General features: G+C 37.8%; 1 protein-coding gene across 2 annotated transcripts in view; it reads right to left on the bottom strand.

Moving 5' to 3' along the window:
• SUPT3H (SPT3 homolog, SAGA and STAGA complex component) overlaps positions 1–22,033 on the bottom strand; it is a 706,568-nt gene that overhangs the window by 137,933 nt on the left and 546,602 nt on the right. For both annotated transcript variants that reach the window (XM_036767517.1, XM_036767518.1), the window contains exon 7: positions 9,729–9,804. In XM_036767517.1, the coding sequence (XP_036623412.1) occupies positions 9,729–9,804 (76 nt within the window). The remainder of the gene's footprint in view (positions 1–9,728; positions 9,805–22,033) is intronic.

The following is a 22,033-nucleotide window of genomic DNA, read 5'->3' as shown; positions in this document are numbered from 1 at the left end:
TGCAGGACTTTGATCTCTATAGCGTCTTCGTGGATTCCATGTAGGACACAGATTTCATTTAAATAAATCACAGAAGACATTAAGTCTTGCTACAGAAGTTAAGTATCCAAAGCTGACAACCATGGTAGAAATGATTATAATTCCTTTTAAAGCTATCTCCCTAAAGTCACCAATCATCTGGATACTCCCTGACATGCAGCTATTTCATTTAGTCAGTATGCTGCAACTGGTCATGAACACTTGTTTAACATCTGTGAAATACTTTTGAACTTAGATCTAATAGGCATCAATTGCCTCAGTCAGTAAAATGCACTAAGGAAACTTTTTTCTCTGACTGATGGTAGTAATATAACAATAGGCATTATGTGACAGTCCCCAAGAGAGCTTGATATAGGAGGGCATGGGTGGGGAAGGGTAGCAATTAATTGAGCATTCAATCAGATTCACCTGAGTTATATAATTAATAAGTTAAAAGTTTTCTTCTTTAAGAACAGGGTGGAGACATACAACCTCAATCATTTTTGTCTTTCCTATATCATTCTAATTTTTATAGGACTGAGCTCTTGTGGAGAGTAAGACACACTGGGAGATAAAGGCAAAAGAAAGTGAAGGGATGTATATAGGATGACTCTCTGGAAGGGGAAAGGAGAAGAAAACAAGGAAATTTAGGCAATGAGAAAAGATTTCAATAAAATGAATTTTTTTAAGAGTGAAGGAATATAAATATAAAAATAAATAAAGTAGGTACTGCATGGATGATGGAAATGGAGAACGGGATGGGGAACCTTTCAATTCTAAGTGTGAACTTGGTTTTGTGCTACTTGCAAGTCCATTTGGTCTTCTGCTTTCTCTCAATCCACTCTTGAAACTGCCACTAGTGTCCCTCAGTGCCTGGACTACCCACCATGCTGGCCTCCTTATTTCACCAACGAGTTTCTTCTAGGGCCTCCATTTTGGTGATGGGCCCAGGCTGGCCATGTTTCATTTCCCACCCCAGCCCCCAGCTATGTTGCTGACTCTACAGACTTTGCTATCATGCTCTAGCCAAAGGACCCTTGCTTTTCAGCTCCTTTTTTATGTGTTGCCTTCCCCATTTAGAGGGTAAGCTCTTTGAGGGCAAAGACTGTCTTGCTTTTGCGGTTCCTTAGTGCTTAGCACAATGCCTGGCACACAGTAAGAACTTAATAAATGATTGTTGTTTATTGTCTCTTTGCTTGACTAGAAAAATCTTTCTTATGCAAAGGTTGGGCCATTCATCTACTCAAAATTCTTCCAGAGCTCTTTGATAACTATCAAGCCCAACTTTCACTAGCACGGCATTTAGATCATTTGTAGACTGGTGTTACGCTGCATTCCCAGATTTATTTCCCTCCAGGTACTCCATGCTCCAGTCAAGTTAGACCAATCTTTGTCCTCTGAACACGTGCTGTCTTTTCTTGCTCATCTTGTTCACTATTTCTGGAATACCTCACTTCCTCTTCTTCACTGAATTCAAATGTCACTTCTTCCTCAATTGGCAATGACTTGATTCAAACTTCACATGACACTTGGCTTAGAAGCTCCTTCATATACAATTATACACAATATTTTGTATCATAAGTTATCATATTTGTGTGTTATCTCACTACTGCACTGTAAGCTACCTTCTAAAGATTTTGCATCGGGTACTTAATATCTGATGAAGGAACGAATGCATATGGACAAATCTTGTTAACTGTGCAATTAAAGTAATTACTAATAATTCTCCCAAGCATTTTATTGAACAGACTAAACCTGATCCCCACAAAATATTTTTTATCACAATCACTAATAAAGAAACTAATTTGATTTGTTGGGATTTGTTCTCCCTTCCTACAACTAACCCTGTTTTGTCTAAAACTGTTCAAGTCACACAATCTACAAGGCATTATTGACCTGCTTCCGTTAGACTCCTGTCATTCCGCCATTGCTTTACATCTCTGCCTTCACCTAACTAGTCTATAATCCGCTCCTTCCTCTCCTCCTAATATGCCTTTTCTTTTCTTTTTTGAAAATTTATTCCTGTCACTTTCTTAAAGCCCCACCTACACACTGGACTTTAAAAGGATGGATGTTAGTAAGTTCAAGGATAGGATGGGGAAATTCTATGGTCTGGGACTCGGAATGGGAGGCCTTCATGAATAAAATTCTGGTGACAATACTGAAATAGAATCCAATAAAGAAGAAAAGATAGCTTCTTAAAAAAACAACTGAGGTTGTATGGGACCTTTAACAAGAAACTTAGGTTTTAAAAGGCTATGTAAAAGAGACAGAAGTGAGGACAAGTAAATGAGGAAAATATAAAAGAATAGCAAGAACAGTGTCAGGAAAGCTGCAGTCTAGCATGAAATGGGTCTGGCAATAAATGCTAAGGTAGTAAAAAAGGGATTTTGACATTGTGGACAACAGGATATAAATGCAAGGACAGTATGTCCCTGCTCTGACTGGACAAGAAGATGATAATAAATAATGGAATTATTCAACTTTTATTTTGTTCCTGTTTTTCCAATCAAAGAGCATAATCTTCCAACTGGGAAGAATAGGCTAGATTTGAACAACAGAAAATTAAAGGTCCACTTCCTCTCTTGTGGTTTTGGGCAACACTCAGTTTGGGGTAATTTTTTCCAGGTTATTATGTTCTATCTTTGCCTTCTAAAGGATCATATTCCAAGCTTTCCACTTCTGAGGAATGATAGCTGCTAAATCTTGTGTGATCTTGACTGTGTGGCTCCTTGGTACTTAAATTAGTCCTTTCTGGTTGCTTGTGGTACTTTTTCTTTGACCTGGAAACTATAGGTGTTGGCTATAAAATTCTTGGGAGTTTTCATTTTCGGGGTTCTTTTAATAGATGACTGGTGGATTATTTCTATTTCTACTTTGCTCTCTGGTTCTAAGAGATCTGGGCAGTTTTATGATTCTATGATTTATAGGCTTTTTTTTGGGGGGGGAAGGGTGTCATGGCTTTCAGGTAGTCCTATGATTCTTTTTTTCCCATATCTTATTACTTAATATTTTCAGTTTTCAACGTTGATTTGCACAAGATTTTGAGTTAAAAATTTTCTTCCTATTTCTACCCTCCCCCCCCACTCCAAGATGGTATATATTCTGATTGCCTCATTCCTCAGTCAGCTCTCCCTTCTGTCACCCCACTCCCCCCCCCATCCCCTTTCCCCTTACTTTTTTGTAGGACAAGAAAGATTTCTATGCCCCACTGCCTGTATATCTTATTTCCCAGTTGCATGCAAAAACAACTTTTTTTTTGGAGCATTTGCTTTCAAAACTTTGAGTTCCAAATTCTCTCCACTCTTCCCTTCCCCCCCACCCTCCCTAAGAAGGTAAGCAATTCAACATAGGCCACACATGTATCATTATGCAAAACACTTCCACAATACTCATGTTGTGAAAGACTAACTATATTTCCCTCCATCCTATCCTGTCCCCCTTTATTCAATTTTCTCCCTTGACCCTGTCCCTTTTCAAAAGTGTTTGCTTTTGATTACCTCCTCCCCCATCTGCCCTCCCTTCTATCATTCCCCCTTTTTTATCCCCTTCCCCTTACTTTCCTGTGGGGTAAGATACCCAAATGAGTATGTATGTTATTCCCTCCTGAAGTCAAATCTGATGAGAGCAAGATTCACTCATTCCCCCTCACCTGCCCCCTCTTCCCTTCCAACAGACCTCCTTTTCCTTGCCACTTTTATGTGAGATAATTTCCCCCATTATATCTCTCCCTTTTTCCCTCTCTCAATATATTCCTATCTCATCCCTTAATTTTATTTTATTTTTTAGATATCATCCCTTCATATTAAACTTACCCTGTATGCTCTGTCTATATATATGTATATTCCCTTCAACAACCCTAATACTAAGAAAGGTCTCATGAATTACACACATCATCCTTCCATGTAGGAATGTAGGCAAAAGAGTTCAACTTTAGTAAGTCCCTTTTGATTTCTCTTTCTTGTTTACCTTTTCATGCTTCTCTTGATTCTTGGGTTTGAAAGTTAAATTTCCTATTCAGCTCTGGTCTTTTCATTGAGAAAGCTTGAAAGTCCTTTATTTTATTGAAAATCCATATTTTGCCTTGGAGCATTATACTCAGTTTTGCTGGGTAGGTGATTCTTGGTTTTAATCCTAGCTCCATTGACCTCTGGAATATCATATTCCAAGCCCTTCCATCCCTTAATGTAGAAGCTGCTAGATCTTGTATTATCCTGATTGTGTTTCCACAATACTCAAATTGTTTCTTTTTGGCTGCTTGCAGTATTTTCACCTTGACCTGGGAGCTCTGGAATTTGGTGACAATATTCCTCGGAGTTTTCTTTTTGGGTTCTTTTGTTGCTTTTTTAAGATGCTGAGTGTTGGGTTATTCCAAGATCTTGGGGAGAACTCAGTGAGGACCTATAAGCTTTCAGTGCTCCCAAAGTGGTATGATACAAGGAGAAATCTGATCAATGCCTTCCTGGTTTGGGCTCTGTAAGTTCTTGATCTTGGTGTGAGTCTCTACAACACTCTTGTTGGCTTATCCCTGGTTAGAAGTTTTACCAGATTGCTTCTGGACTCAGATAGTATAAAACAACTATATAGTTGTGATGATTCAGAGTGACAAAATTGCAAGTTCCTCTTTGGTCTGGGATTTCTACTGTGGTTATTTTTCTGTAGTCTTCAAATTGGGCTGGAGAATGGAACTGGGACCCCATTCACTTCCTGGGGTCAGAGCCACATGGCTACTGTTGGCTTCTGAACTTGTTCCTTACTCAGTATATAGTCGAGGGGATGTAACCATTCTTCACTCTGGAATGCTACCCCTATGTGAAAATCTCTCCTCTGTTCCCCTTAGATCTGGGACACAGTGACAGTGAGTGACAGAGCTGTCAGTCGACACTTGTTCCTGGAGCCTAAACAATGTCAGAATTCCCTTTTATGGCTCTGGTACCAGTTCTTGCTCTAATGCACGGCTGCAGTCCTTTTTTAGTTCATGCGTGTTGGTACCAATATCTACAGACCTTTATATCTGCCTGTCTTTCTATGTAGACCTGAGATGGACAAATGATTCATGTGATTTTTTCCCCTTATATTTCTCAATAAAGACTCAAGTCTGGTGAATTTTCTACATCTTTGTGGAAGAGTTTTGTGGGAGGAACTGGGTTGTACTGTCTGTTACTCTGACATCTTGGCTCTGCCCAATAGCAGGGAATTGCATCCCAAGATAAGTGAGGCAATGGTAAGAGGCCTTCAGTGAGTCTAAGATGCCTGATCTCAATCAGCTATATCATAGGATCCTGAAAGAACCTGTAAATGTGATTACTGAATCTGTAAGTGAGCTTTGAGGAGATGTGGTGAACTAAAGAACAAGCACAAGGCTGAAGGTAGGCAAATATCATTGCTATTTTCAAAAAACAAAAGAAGGCATATTCTTCAAACTATATGCCAGTGAGTTTCATGTCAATTCCTGGTAAAATTCTAGAATGGATTATTAAAGGTATGCTTTGAAAACTCTTAGAATTGGAGTAGTCAGGGACCACTAAGGCACTACATGAGTTCATTAAGAACAAGTTATGTGAGACTAATCTACTTTCCTTTTTAAAAAAGTTATTAGAATAGGGGAGCACTATGGATTTTACCAAAGCATTTAACAAAGTCTCTCACAAGAAAAGATAAGGAAAAATTGATTAGATTATAGTAGTTATAGATGTGTTAGAAACTAGTTGAATGACTGGATCTAAAGAAGATGAATCAATGGGTCTATGCCAACCTGAATGCTCTCGGGCTCTATTAGCTCTATTATCTTAAAAATTTGTATCACTGAGTTGGCTTGTTTCTGGTTGTTTACAGACGATGGGAAGCTTGGAGGGACCTTTTAACACACCTGATGACAGAAGAGGAATTTGAAAAGATCTTGACATGCTGGAACAATGCAAATAAATGAGGATATGGTAAAGTCCTGAAATAGAATTTTTAAAAAATCAGGTATATACATAAAAAGATACATAGATCTAAAAATAAGTCCATGTGAAAAAGACTTCAGGGGTCTTGTGAACTTCAAGTGCAATATGAATAGGCTAGATGATAAATTTGCCTCCAAAGTTAACACTGGTTTTTGATTGTTTATTTTGTGGGGGGTAGGGTGGAGTGGGGAGAAGAAGGTCTGACAGCCTGCCCATAGTCTCATAGGCAGTATGTACCAGAGCATGCATTAATAGAAGCATGGTATCCAGAGGAAGGGAGGTGATAATCCCATTGTATTTAGTCTTGGTCAGACTATATCTGCAATATTTTGTCCAGGTCTTGGTGGCAGATTTCAGAAGAGACAGTGACAATCTGTAGTATATACAGAATGCGATGATCTGGTTGATGATGTAAGTTGAAGCTGTATTTAAGAACTGGTTGAAGGAACGAGGGATGAGAACAAAAAAATTAGAATGAACAAGAAGTGGGTATAAATACTGGAATGGTAGTCATGTTATAAGATGTGTTATGCTTGGCTCCAAGAGGGAAAACTAGGACCAATGGGTAGAAATAATAAGAAGGAAGATTTGGGCTAATCATAAGGAACAAGTTCCTAATAACCGTTCAGTCATTTTCAGTCATGTCCAACTCTTTGTCACATTTGGGTTTTTTTGGGCAGAAATACTGGAATTGTTTTCCATTTCCTAATCCAGTTCATTTAACAGCTGAGGAAACAAACTGAGGCAAATAGGATGAAGTAATTTTCCCAGAATCACATAGTAAGTGTCTGAGGTGGGATTTGAACTTAGGAAGATGAGTCTTCCTGACTCCAGGGCTGGCACTCTATTGAGCACTACCTAGCTGCTCAAAAATTAGAGTGGTTCAGAAAATACATGGCTATCACCAGATATTGTGAGTTCCCCATTGCTAGAGATCTTCAAGAATTTAGATCTACTGGTAGAAAATATTGTAGAAAAGATTTAAACTTTGGGTAGGAGTTGGGTTAGATAACTACAGAGATCCCTACCAACTCTTGAGCTCTATGACTCTTTAGTTTAGGGTCAAAGTTCCAAGTATGCATGCAGATGCAGTAGATGTCAAAAAAGCAATTTTTACCATGCCCTCTATAAATGGCCTAAGTAGCAAAGATGTAAATGAAGCAGATTTTAAAAAAAGAAAGCTCTCTAGGGAAGGTGGAGGAGAAGGAATCATGGGGGAAATATCTATAAAGGTGTATATAATAAGAAAACTATTTGATCTTCCCTCAACTATCAAAATTTCCCCTGGTTTACCTAAGTATAAAAACTAGAGATATGGGGTCCTTGATCAATTTCTGTATCATACCCTTAGAGTCCAAAGGCTTCACAGAAGGCTGACCTTCCTAATAGAGCAATGAATGAGACAAAATTTTGATCAGAGATTCAAGGGAAACATGTTTGATAGGATACCAGTCCTTACAGTTTGATGTTTCAAAAAGGCAAGTGAAGGAATGAGTCTATCTCTTCCATGGGAAGGGTTTCTGGATTTGCTAACACACTGGGGATGACAGCATTCATAACCACAACATGTTAGAGCATGGCACAAATTCTCTCACCCAGATTTCCATAAAAGTGACATACCCATGGGTACCAAATACACAAATATTTTTAAAAGATATACACAAAGACAAAACCCAATCTAATTCGAGAGAGAATAAACACAGCAACCAGTTTTACACCATTATTTAATAAACGAGTTTCCTTTTCTAAAAACTGGTATATTTCAGCATTATAGTTTAATACTCTATTTTATTTTTAAAATTATTTACTCATACTTTAATTGCTAATGACAGGCAAAATTCAATTCATTCTAACAAACATTTATTAAACACTCACTCTATGCATGGGATTTTGTAAGTTCTGGATTTCTACTCTACTAGCCATATGTAATGGAAGATTAATTTCTCTAGTGAATTAAACTTCAAAGGGGATTTTAAAAAATATACCTCAGTAGCATTCAATGGTATTTTATAAATTTGAGATTTATACTTGTACCAAGCCTTGATTATAATTTTTGGGTTTAAAAATGTCATTATCAAAAACCTCTCATTTGCTAAAATTGCCACAATCTGAAGAGCTACTGACTCAGTGCTTCACAGATGTAGGATGCCAAATTATAACTCAGATAGGAAAGTATATTAAATTAGAAAAAAATGAAATGCTTGCTCCCAAAACATGTTTTTCCTACATTTTGCTGACATTTACATAAGATACTACTGTGATGTGTCATTTATTTGCACTTTATGATCCACAAGTGAAGCACTCATTGCTCCAAATAAAATACATCATTATTGTCAACTACATAATTGCTTCTCATTTAAAGACACCATTGTTTATAATCTTTCAGCGTTGGGTCATGTGCTGTTTTGTCATGTTTTTAAAGGGACTTTTTATCACATGTTCTCTTTGACCTTTAACCCAGAGCCTTAGTCATCACTGAACTGTTGATGTACTGATGTTTTGCTACATGATCTAGCTCATTAATTTAGAACGATTTTTGTCACGCGCCACAAGTACTTGTAGTAAGTTGGTGTTCAGTGCTGGGAAAGTCCTAATTCTTCCTCTATGTTATTAACGTTCCCATGACATGGACTAACAAATTTGGCTAATGCTGAATAAGTTCCACAGTAGGAGGTTACTTGGTGAAATTGGAAAGATGCTTAGCAATGTCTGTGGGCACAAAAAACAAAGGGGAAAGCTTAATAGTATATTAGCTAATTTTAGATGCTTTCAAAGGCGCTGACTATGCTCTGATAGCACAGCATGAATCAACGGCATGTATGGCAACGCTGGAATGAAACAGAAAAAGCTGATGTGAAAAAAGTATACAGATAAAGAAAGATGGGAACATGAAGAAAAATCAGTTGTTTTCTGATCTTAAAGCAATATGCTCATACTTCATAAATACCTGTGCTTTATCTTTTTCTTCCTTCCTTCTTTCATTTCTTCATTTGTTCCTTCTTTCATCCCTTCCTTTTCTTTCATTCACTTCATTTATTAATTAAACAGTAACTTATAAAGGACCTACTGTGTATACAGTGCTATGTTAGGCCCTGGGAAGATTCACTAAGACATATTCTATACCTTCAAGGAGCTTACACTTGAGAAAGAAAAAAGCACAAAATACAGATGACTATAATCTCTAACTATGCATCTATATAACCTCTAACTCTCTATTGATTAGAAAACAAATATATTTGTAGCTTGAGAGAAATGGATGGGATGGTGACTTTCTTTTATAGGCTTTTCAACAACTGAGATTATTTGGTTGATGATAACATAATGATTTAGGCAGTATATCCACATGGGGCCAGAGCTAGAGGGAAGCAAGGTAGGCAGTTCCCCAGAATGTGAAAGAAAAGTGTTATAAGTGACATTTTCTAATATTATTTTCTGTAAGTGCACTTATTTTTATTGCTAAAAAAATTCCACTTTCCAAAATATGTAGTTACTTATTTTGAAATAATCCATTATATATACTATCACGAAGGCTCAAAGTCTCTGGCAGTCTAGTAATACACTGGGGATACAAGTTTCAAAAATGGTGGATATGACTTTCAAACACTGCCGAGGGTGACCAAATGACTTGTTGTAGTTCTGAATCCCTGGATGTCTAGGGAGTGCAGTCTACATAACATGCTAACAAATATGCTTGCAAATATTAATATATGATCATCCATCTATTATCAAGCACAGGGTTAGATATTTATCAATATTACTTACAGAAGCTTAACTGTCGACTTTCACAAAATTCTGCATATTGAGCTGCATCCATCATTCGAGTCTGTCTTTCTGCTCTCTAAAAAAGAAGTCAGAGAATTATTAAAAATGTTATAGTAGCAATATTTTATGGAGGTAATAGATTATACAGGATTCCTTTGAAGTTAAGTGCCACCCATATTTCAATTTACTAAATTCAATTTGCAAAACTGCAAATTTAAAAAGCTTTTTAAAAGGAAAATATATTCTTATTCACAATGTTAACATGTTTTTCTCAAAGGGGTTCTTTTGACTTGGTTGTCCATCTAATTCTAGGGAGTAGAGCCCAATAATTACCATGAGATAAACAACAGTGGATATCTTATTTCTCACTCCCTTTTTTAAGGATGGTGCATGAAATATTAGGGCTTATTTCTTGGACTCCTTTGTTGAGATTGTTAGTTAAAATCAGTTTATGTTTACTGCTACTAAAAGAGAAAAGCAAAGTAAAGAATGTCTCTGTTTAAATTCCGGATTCATTCTACCTGTGCTACTCTGTTTAAGAAGTAGGAGAAAACTATGAGGTAGGGGAGGCAGTGTGAAATACAATGGAATGAATATGCAGCTATTTGGTGACTATTGCTGTCCATTGGTTCTGATACTATAATTTTCCAATTTTAAAATGGGAGCCAGCCAATGGCATCCATATATTTTTCCTTCGTTAGAACTCAGAGCCAGAGCTAACAAATCCACATTTTTAAACCAGGAAGAAAACAAAGAAAAAGGTAAACATAGTGCAGTTCCTTTCATCAGAGTCCAGGTATGATTCACAGCCTGGTACGGTTTCATTTGTGGGGTTTTTTTGGATGCCATTTAGCAGATGTTTGCTACTTTACTGTCCCACAAGAGGTAGGATAATTATAATTCACTCATAGTATGGTGGGAAAGAAGATGACCACTTCCACTTCCATGGTAAGAAAGGCATTTTGAAATGAGACATGCCGCTGTTATTTGGTCTGACTTATCAGCCAATGAAAAGAAAACACTCCCTGAGATTATAGCTTTGCTTTGCTTTGGAAAGGTATTAGACAAGTTCTCTTTATCACTGTCTTTGGAGCACATAAGTGCCATCACCACAGCTTCTCTCATCAATTTCTCTACATTTTTTACTGGATTTTTCTTTTTGTTTGACTTTGGAAACCATCTTGATTCCACAGATGTGGCCAGAATCAGGATAAATGATAGTGTACCATCTGAAGATCAACCTGACCTGTATGTTGGTAATAAGCTAAACAGTCAGAAGATGCTAATGATCTGTGGTTGCTTCTGTGACTATCATTTCACCTGGGCACCCATTTGATTTCAACCACCTATACATCTCAACCACTTCAACAATACCAATCAATATTTATTTAGTGCCTACTATAGGAAGAGTACTAGCACTAAAGCTTAGATAAGACAGGATTCAGGCTCTCAAGATAAATGCAGTCTAGCTCCTTTCTACTCCCTCCCTGCCACACTCTCTCTTATTCAATCCCTTCACCTATCCTCTCCTACCCATCTATGTCCATCTCCTTTTAGCAATCTAAACACATTCACTTAGATCTCTGTGTATGTTTCTACTGGTATGCAAATCTTTGTGTGCACCTACTTCTCCCAATTTTAATATGTACATCTCAGTTTAGTAATGCATAACATTTCTGTTGGATTGTTGCAATGATGCTTTCAATCTAAGTTCTCACCAGAAGTTTTTGAAAGAGTCATCACAGTAGAGGCAGCACTGACACAGTGGATGAAGTCAAGAAGATCTGGGTTTAAAAACCACCTCAGACACATCAAGAGGTATGTGGTACAACTGGTCACTTAATTTTCCTTAACCTCAGTTTTGTCATCTGTGAAACAGGGACATTCATGCCGGTAGTACTGACTTCTCAGGGCTGTTGTGAGGCTCAAAAAGAAGCGATCAATGTAGAGCGCTTTGCAAAGCTCAAAAACACCACGTCAATGGCAACTGTTGTTGTTACTTCATTCTCATCTTTTTGGATGGAGTTCTGATAGAAATGCCCCAGGTACAAGTCACTCAGTTTTTTTTCATTTTGTGCTCTGTGGATGGCTGATAGTGGATAAAGTAACTGCTTTTGGTAATTAAATAAAGAAATCGGGATGCACACTCATCTTCTCGGGGCTTGGTAAAAGCATCTTCAGTCCAATTCTGACAGCAGACAGGATAAGGACTGAACCTGTGATTTCTCTGATATAGGAAACTTCCAAGTGAGGAAACTCTTATCTACTGATGCAGGATGGTACCTCCTTTGCAATTTATGATCTCAGTGAGGCACCTCAAGCAGTGGCGTCAAACTCAAAGAAGAACAGGGCCCTTAAACTGTACACAAGAATCCCTGTGGGCTCCATGCTGCCTTAGTTTTAAAATGTAATGTTATCTATGTTTCATTGTACTTTTATTTATTTTGTAAAATATTTCCCAATCACATTTTAATCTGGTTCAGAAGAGGTCATATTCAGAAGTGTTGTGGGTGGGCAGCATTTTTGACACTTCTGTTCCAGAGTGCTGAGAGGTTAAGCGACACGTCCTGCATTGCAGAGTCAACATGTTAGAAGTGGGGCATGAGCCCGAGTCTTCATAGCTTTGCAGGCAGCTCCCTTTCCTCTGTGCCATGTTGTATTTCTAGTAGACAACATGATGGGTATAATAATTTTATTCCCATATGGTTTTAATTTCTTCCTCTTTGTCTCTATATTTTTAAAGTTCTTCATTTCACATATTTTGGAGATCAGGAGTTTTTAATGTAGAGACACCTATTAACATATTTCTCTTGAATATTTATGGATTGACATTATGTTGAGAGGTTGTTTACCATGAATGCATGGAATGTATCCCCTTCTTTTTTTTAACCTCAGAGTCTGTTTCCTCCTTCAAGACTTAGCTCAAACATCATATTCTGCATGAAGCCCTTACTGACCACTTCCTTCCTCCAACACTTCATGCCTTCCCTCCCAAACTACTTTATATTTAACTATTTTGTATATATTGTATTGATTAACTTTATATTTCTATTATTATATTTGTTATATATTATTTATTATATATTATTATATTTAGATTTATACATATAAGCATTTATTAACTAATTGTTAGATGGATTCAGTCAACCAAACTCAAAAAGAGCGTTTTGAAATTCTAGTCTAAGCATGCCTATCTTTCTTTAAAAATCTATTGATATCAGTATTATTTTTGTCATCTATTTTGTTGTTAGGTAGACTTTCTAGGAATCTGTATTAAGCGAAATTTTCAATGACCTCAGGTTCTTTAACTTTTCCTTTTTCCCGAGGGATTTTGATAACCACTTGATTTCAGCTCTTATTTCATCCAGGGCTTAGGAATAGCATTACTTCTTACAATCATCCTGCATATTGTATGTGCAGTATGTTGTGTGACTGGGAGGTGAGGATACTATTGACAAAAAGCAGTAGCTAATAAATCTGTTTCCATTTTTTGTTATGATGTGATATTATTGCATAACGAAAGCATTCATATCTTTAGTGCATGTCATGTGCCATCTTGCCCATTTGCACAGAAGCATTTCTAGCAGGTGAGTTATCATTACTGGTATTTCTGATTTGTATGAATGTATCTTTCCTTCTTCTGGAACTGCTTGCTCACGTTATCGTCCACATCAAAGTGATCATTATGATGGTCTCAGGCAGGGTAGGCCCGCAGCCCCTCTATCTTTGACTCTTGGGTGGAGTGACATCACAACGACCAGGGTACTAAACCAGTCAAGGGTATTGCCAGTGCTCAATTTGACAACATCTCAAGGTTTCTTCCAGCTGTTGACAGATAAAGTAGTAATAACGGGGCACACGAAGTCCTTCCTGCACCTCTCCCTTGCTGATATTCACTGCTACTGCCCTCCATCACAGCAGTGATAACGGCTCGAAGGGCTCTGAAGGGATTTTGACTCGAAGTACGGTACAGCGGATAGAGAACTAGATGTGGTGAGAAGATACAGGTTCAAGCCCCACTTTTGATGCATACTGGTTGTGTCTCCAGGTAAATCCCTAAGACTGTAACTGCTAGAGCAGGGGCCAGTCTGCAGCTGGGGGAGCTCTTTACCAGCATCTTCTTCTATCAATGGAATCACAAGTCCAGTAAAAATATTTTTGATGATGATTCTCATGATTGCTATTACTGCTGTTGCTATAGAAATGTCTGGATCTGGAGTCAGAGGACCTGGGTTTGATTCCTCACTCTGCTACTCACAACCAGCATGGCCTTTGTCAAATCATTTCACCTCTTTGGCTGCAGTTTCCCGAGCTGGTAGGGCCGTGTATTCCCTTAAGTTCATGAATCTTTAAAGATGACTTCTTAAGAATACTCGAGGGTCTATTCTGTCTTTGAGTCTTATAATCGTCTATGGTCTTCTCTTCTCCTTTCTGACACTGGCGAAGTCAATGATTACCATGCAATTAACTCCTATTTTGCTCTGTTCTACAAGCCGGTTGCCTGATGATTACTCCCACGACAGAGCAGCCAACCCCTGATCACGTGCAGTATCTTGAGGGCCTTCTCTCCATGACTTTGCCAGATCTGTGGCTTCTGCCTTCCCGTTACTATACTTCTGAATCAACAAGGATAAGTCAAAATTTAAAAAAAAAAAGGTCTGAATCAAGAAGGAAAGCCAAAAGGGTTATCTGTGCAAACGCGCCCTTCCACTGAGCCGCGGCGTTGTGTTTCCCTAAGTGTTCTAGTTTGGGAAGGAAAACAGACTGCTTACGCTGGAAGTGCTTTTTTAAGTCTGGGAGTCAGAGTTGTATATATGCTTAACTTTTGGCTCTCCTAGGGACTTATGATCTAGAACCTATGCAACACTACACTTGGAGTCCACCCAACTATAAAACAGGGCAGTGAGTTTCCTGTTGACAACAACAAAGTTACATTTAATTTTAAGGTTTACAAAGTTATCTCCTCCTGTGAGTAGTGGCAAATCTTATTATCCCTATTTTTACAGCTGAAGAAACAGGGGCTAAGAAATGTCAGGTGATTTGACTAAGACCACATAGCAGGCAAGTGTCAGAACTGGGATTTGAACCCAGGCCTCATGACTCCAAATTTAATGCTTGTTTTACCTAACTTTGCTGATTTTGAAATTTAATTCCTCATATTACCGAGGACATGGTTTTAGGCATGGTCAAGTGAAAAAAGAACTAGGCCACAGTAGACAGTGTGCTGAGCATGGAGTCAAGAAGACTTGAGTTCAAATTTGGCCTCAGACACTTACTAGCTGGGTGACCCTGGGCAAGTCACTTAACCTCTGCTGCCTCAGATTCCTCAACTCTAAAATGGGGTATAATAATGGCACCTACCTCCCAAGGTTGTTGTGAGGATCAAATGAGATAATATTTGTAAAACACTTAGCACAGTGCCTATGCTTAAGTGTGCCAGGTGGTATGAGTATGTTTCAAGCCGAAACCCTATAAAGTAACATTACTCATATCATCACTCAAATAGTTAAGGAAGTCTGCTTCATATCTGTTATAATGGCCCACATTCCACATATTTTCCCGTCTTACTTGAGCAGTCGTTCCAATCTACAATTCATAAAAACCTCTAAGAAATGGTAAAACAAAACAAAATATAAATCTCAAGAAAATAGTAAATCAGAGTTATCATTAATCTAAAGTTTGTTATCTCTACTCAGATCAGGTTCCTCCATCATTTGTGACAACTACTAGCACCCTAAATTCACTGTAACTGAGGTACTAGAGCAGGTAGTTACTTTCATCTACTCATTTAAAAGATATTCATTAAATACCTATTACTATTCCACATAGTCACAAAACTTAAATAAAAACTATAAAGCAGATAAGTGGGCTTGTCTTAAGGCATATCATAAGGAACAATTAGTCCAATATATAATCTTGCTGAATTATCATAACTGCATTCTTTCATTCATATGCCATGATGCACAGATTTGCACAGAAATTTTAGGACATTGACTCTGAATGATGATTTCTAACCCAGATTTTAATTTCAAATAAAAATGTATTTTAGTGTAATGTATTTCCAAGGTTTACGTGTTTCATGTTTATCAGATATGTTAAAAACTATTCTGGTTAAGAACTTTTAGAGAGTTATAGAGTAGAAGAAACACATATATACTGGGTCTTATTCTTTGAGTTTTCACGTTAACTTGTGTCAAGAAATTTGAAAAATTACAAAGACTGACACCAATATAAAAAAAACAATTCAAGTGTCTGGATACTATACTGTAGTTGCCTATTTCAATAACAGCTTATGAAAATGCAAGCATCTCATGTTCCAATGTTTAGATAGACTCCAAGAAAGGGGGAAGGGCAACCTCTAACTAGGATTACAGAGATGCTTGAACTGGGAGGAGAATAAGTATAAATCAAACCCCCAGTTTACCGGGGTACTAGGGTATCTATGGAGCCAATTTCTACTGCAAAGTTGAAGGGTCCAAGGGGCAATGCTGGAGTAGTAAAGCAAAATTCAAGGAGTGTCAGAGAGTTGATGACTTGTATGACTCAAATTGTTAAAGTTTAGGTATTTTACTGTAGTTATTCATGGTAGCCAACATACAGTGCTGACGTTTTGCCAGGTCATAGGAGGGACCCATCATGGCTTCCTAGATTCAGAATCACAGACTCTTAGATTTGGAAGGAGCCTCAGAAGCCATGCAGTCTGACCTGTACCTGAACACAAATGCCATTTACAACACACTCAACAAGTGGTCATTTAGTCTTTGCTTCAAGATCTTTAGTAAGGGAGAGAACCTATTATTTTCTGAGCCAGGCTATTCCATTTTTGGACACCTTTCAATCTTTCCTTACAACATGCTGAGAGAAGAGACTGTTTCATTTGTGTCTTTGTATTTCTAGCACCTGGCACAATATTTTTTTGCTTGTATTCCTAGCAACTGGCACAGAGTAGACAATAAATGTTTGTTGATTGACTTCTACTCATTGCAACTTCTGCCTTTAGGCCAAGAAGAACAAGTTTAATCGCTCTTCCATGTGATAGCCTTTCAATATTTGAAGAATATTTGAAGACAGTTATCACGTCCCCATGAGCCTTTTTGAGCCAAACAACCCCTTATCTTTCAGTTAATCCTATACTGATTTTTCCATGTCCAAGAGAAAATGATGAGGTAGAAATGATTCTGTGGACTTGTTTTGAAATAATGGATAGTGACTGTTTTTGGTAACATGATATAGCTCAGTATAAGTATTTAGGTCAGAAGTACAATCTTGATCATAAAAATGGACTATGATTTGTATTTCGAAAAACTTTTTTATTTCTTTTTTTTTTTTTTTTTACTACTTTCAAACTCATAAGGAAAGGCAAGCAGTACTGTATAATAAGGCACTTGGAGTTAGGAAGATCTGGGTTAAAAACCTTGCTTCAGATACTTGCTGCTACGCCACTTTGAGCAAGTCACTTAACCTCTCTATGACTCAGTTTTCTCGTATGTCAAATGAAGAGGCTGGATTCAGTCTTCTAAGGACCCTTCCAGCTTTAAATTGATGACTCTATGAACCCTTCTTGAATCAGGTTAGCCTCTTCATTATTAAAGGAATGTAAATTTTCATCTCTGAAACCTCACAAAATACCTTGGGGTTTACAGGCTAGATTTTTTTCTTAAGGACCATGCCTTAAACCCAAATCCCTCTGGCTCTCATTGATTGTCCAACAATAGGTTCCAGGCCAAGCCCCACTTGGTCATGGTTTGGGCCCTGACAGGCTCAGAGTAAGTATTAAAAGCAATTTTTTCTGTTTTAGTCAGAAACCCTGAGGATCTTCACCTCCCAGACTGATTTTTTATTTTTTTGACTAGGTAAAAGAGGCTATCCTCTGCCTCATTTCTTACCCAGGCTTAATCACTGAATGGGCTTTGTCTCAGTCAAACTGAGACCTGTTAAAGACCTTAGCTTAAAAAGGCCAAAGTCTCCCACTGCATCTAGTCCTGATCTATATCTTCCCACTAGACCCAGATGGTTCTGGAGGAGAAAGTGGGGCTGGTGACTTTGCACAGCCTTCTCTCACTTAAATCAAATTCACTTTCATGTCATGGCATCACCTCCTTGACGTCACGGTTCTCTTTGAGAATGAAGGACAAACAACAACAACCACACCTGCCATGCATATTCTGAACTGTACATTTTTTATATCTTGACTTTCTCTCAAAATGTTAGGAGCCAGATTCACTGAGAGCATACTTTGACAGTGCCTATAGGGAATGTCATAAACATTAAATGATAAAAACCTGTTTTTGGTATCCTTCAGAAAAAAAAGGACTCTTCCTAGTCTTGCTGCCATTGTAATGAGTTCACTCTGGGTTACATAAGGCAGTGTGCAGTGGAAAGAAGGTTGGATCTGAATTCAGAGGACCCTGATTTGAATCCTGGCTCTGCTATTTGCTTTCTATATGACTATGGGTAAGACCCTTAGCTCTCCTCAGCTGTAAAATTAAAGGACCAGATTAGGTGACCTCTAAGACTCCCCTTACCTCTACATTTATGATCTTAAGGTTTTTTTTTTTAAATTGAATCTGTTATTTTCTCCTATTTCTTGCTATACTGATTCCATCAGGGATCAATAACAATGCTTTCAGGCCATCAAAAAGGCGCATATAACCATAAGAAAAGGAATCACGAAAAGATCAGATATCACTAACCATCAATGTGTTAATACAGAAAGCCCTATATAGTACCCACAACTTTTTTTAAAATCCACAATCTAGAAGTTTTCCTGACATTTCCAAAATGCACCACAATATTCTGAAATCTATTTGGGTAGGATTAAAAGTCAAATTATTAGTCACTCTTAGTTCTCTACCAAAATGTTACCAGATCCTCTGACTATTGTAAAACAAGTTAGGGTGTACAATTTCCATGTCTATTTCAAATTCATTTTCTGGGTCCTTACCATATGGACATAAGGACTCATATCCCAAGGAAATAAGTAGCAACTATAACTTGCTTTGCTTTCAATTATCAGTTTTGACCCCAAATGATTCAACTTTGGGAATGCTTATCTTAGAAAAAAATGTTTTCAGCAATCTTTACTTTCTTTGACCCCTTCCAACAGCTATTCTCAAGAATGAGGCGGAATTGCTTATGGAGCCTGCAGTTCCATTTAAATAATCTGCATGCTTTCACTGGAGCATGCTTCAGGGTTTCAGAAGATATGTGCTGGCATATCTTCTGTAGATTTCTAAAAACATATGACATTTATCTTTCCTCAGCATTGAAGAATCACAAAAGTATGGCTTTCAAACAAAGATGAAGGCTTATCTGTTATCATTTACTACCTAGGATAAAATAAAAATCTTAATCTGATCTCCCTTAAAAGATACTACCTTTGAAACATGAAGTTCTTTTTCTACAGAAAAGGCAGAATGCCAATAAACTTTATCAACTGTTTAGTCTTAGAAGGAAATGCATTCAGCTATTTTGGAGCATCTGAAAGCCAAATGCTAGCGAATGAACTTAGAATTTAGCAACAATAATGTTAAGTGTTGAAGTTTCCAGCTTCTACAACCATTTATATGTTTGTTATGGCCCATCAACAGGACTCTACTCATTTGCAGAGAAGGAGAGCAACTGGAAATTCTCACAGAGCAAGGGGAATGATAGCACTGGAAAGGACCCCAAGGAGCATCTAGTTCAACATCTGCATTTTACAGAAGAGGACACTGAGAACATGAAAAGGCAAGCCACTTGTTCAAGTACATACTTCTTGTTAATGCCAGGGTTAGACTCAGAAGCCAGGTTTTCAATGTTTTTTCCACTATACTATGACAAGTGTCTTGCCCAAGTATGGAATAAAATTTCACTCAATAATAGAGTGTGCCAGGGGCAGCTAGGTGGCACAGTGTGTACAGCACCAGCCCTGGAGTCAGGAGGACCTGAGTTCAAATCTGACTTCAGACACTTGATACACTTACTAGCTGTGTGACCTTAGGCAAGTCAATTAACCCCAACTGCCTTGCCTTCCCCCTTCTAAAAAAAAAACCATAAAAAAATAAGAAATGTGCCTGCCCACTCTTTTGCAAATTAGGGCTCTCAAAGTATGGTTATGTTCCTTCAAAATATCTTTCAGGTTTGTCCCTTTCTCTCCATTCTACTAACATTGTCTTATACCTGAACCATTTTAACAGCTTCCCAGCTGTTCTCCCCAGTGCTCATCAGTCCATCCTGGGTATCACTTCTCTCCCTTCAACAATGAATTATGGGATATTAGAGCTAGAAGTTCCATTAAAGTTTATCTAATATAAACTCTGCATTTGGACATGTAAGGAACCACAATCCTAGAGACTCTAAATGACTTGGCTAAAGTCATACAGCTAATTAATGGCAGACTCAAGACTAGAACTCAAGGCATTTGGCCTCTAAGGCTCATGTACTCCAGCACATGAAGCACTTCTCTGCTCAAATATCTATAATGGCGACCACTTCCAATCCAAGTGCCTGTGTTTGGCTTTCAAGGTTCTCGTTGAATCTGACCCATCTTAGCCGTGAGACCCCATGCTTCTTTCTCCCCTGGTCAGGCTGGCCTCCTCACTGCTCTCCATGCCCGCCATGCTCATGCTGACCTGTTCCCCAAGAATACTCTCCTCATGTTTCCATAGTGCCCTAAGACTTACCAAATATTTTCTTTGCATAACCTTTTGAGGTACATGAGGTACTGTCTTCCAATAGAGAAGGGCGGACATTTCTTGAATGCAAGGATCTTGTCTATTCCTTTCTGCATAATTCCCCCTACTCCCCCAAATGATACTATGCACTGCCACCTAAATTCTTTAAAATGTGAAAAACACTTTGCTTCTATAATCCTATTTAAGCCTCACTGTAACGGCTAAATCCATTAAATTTAATGAAATCTTTCACTCTGTGGAGGGCATCTATCATTTCCATTTTAAAGATGAAGAAACTGAATCTATAGAGGTTAAATGTCTTGCTCATGGTCACAGAACTCCTAAGTGTCAGAGGCTAGATTCCAACCCTGACATCAGCTGATACTTTCCAAGACATTTTGTCTCTGAAGGACATGATTAATAAGTATTGTTCAGTGATTGAATGAATGAAGTGAGGCTTCTCTCCCAACTTGCTCTCCAGGCCCAAGCACAAATTCAACCTACTGGCTTTACCGTGAGCAGTTTAGTTGAGAGTAATGGGAAGGATTCTCAGTACCAAAGACAAATATCTACATTTTGATCAAATGGTAATTCCATGTATATAGTAGAACATGAAGTATAGAGGAAAGGAGACAGAGGAAGTGATCTAGGACTTCTATCGCCTTTAAATAAGAATGAAATAAAGAACTAAAGCACCATACGCCTGATGTGTGAGGAATAGGGAAGCTCATGAACAGGCTGACTCGAAGAATGACAAAAGGTGAGACGACAGACATTCTTGAAGACGATCTACTAAATGATTGAGGGGCTGCGATTGGCATCCTGGGAAGAAGCACTCTATCCCTTGCACAGGGTTACTCCATCACACATCCTTGAAGGACTGACAAGAACAATGATAAAAATTAATGCTTTCAGGACATGTTTGCATTTTCTTCTTTTAAAATGTGATCCGGCTATTTCATATGTAATTACAACACAAAGAATGCGAAACACACATTTGATGGGGCTGAACATGAAAAAGTTTGGCAGGATATTGACTACAGCATTAAGATTCACATTGTTGCTTCCTGATAGTTGGCTATTGACCATAAGATATACAAGGAAGTCAAGGCAGCTTGAAAAGTAGTAGAGTATAATCTTATAGCCCTAGTTATATTTTCACAGTGTGACAGTGGGAACCAAGGGGGCACATATACCTCAGAAATTCTAATTTTGAATTACTATTGATGTTAGACTTCCAAATGAAGAGGTGGCAGAATGCATTCTAAAATATCCAAGGAAATCCAACATACTGCACAGTGTCTATGTTTCAATCTGAAGAATAAAAATGTATATTATTCGTTATTTATCACAAAGAAGTGATTTTCATTTTTTAATATACCAAACACATGCTGAAGTTATTAAAATATATAATGGTACATTCAAATAAAGTCTTCTGGAGAAACAGTTGTATTAGAAAGAATAAAAAGGAATCTCATAATGTGAGTATACTTGAACTAAATAAATCCATGCCTGGCATATTTTTATTATTGTTTCATCAGGAATTTGTTATAACACTACCTGGGTTTTTTCCCCCAATGGGAAAATGCTTTCATATCTCATTAATATTCCTTATTTGAATTTATTACATGAGGAACACAATTGGATTGT

This window comes from Trichosurus vulpecula, chromosome 7 (assembly GCF_011100635.1).
Source record: "Trichosurus vulpecula isolate mTriVul1 chromosome 7, mTriVul1.pri, whole genome shotgun sequence".
Classification (NCBI taxonomy): Eukaryota; Metazoa; Chordata; class Mammalia; order Diprotodontia; family Phalangeridae; genus Trichosurus; species Trichosurus vulpecula.
Note: the sequence above shows the minus strand (reverse complement) of the source record. Positions and strands in the feature narration are given on the sequence as shown.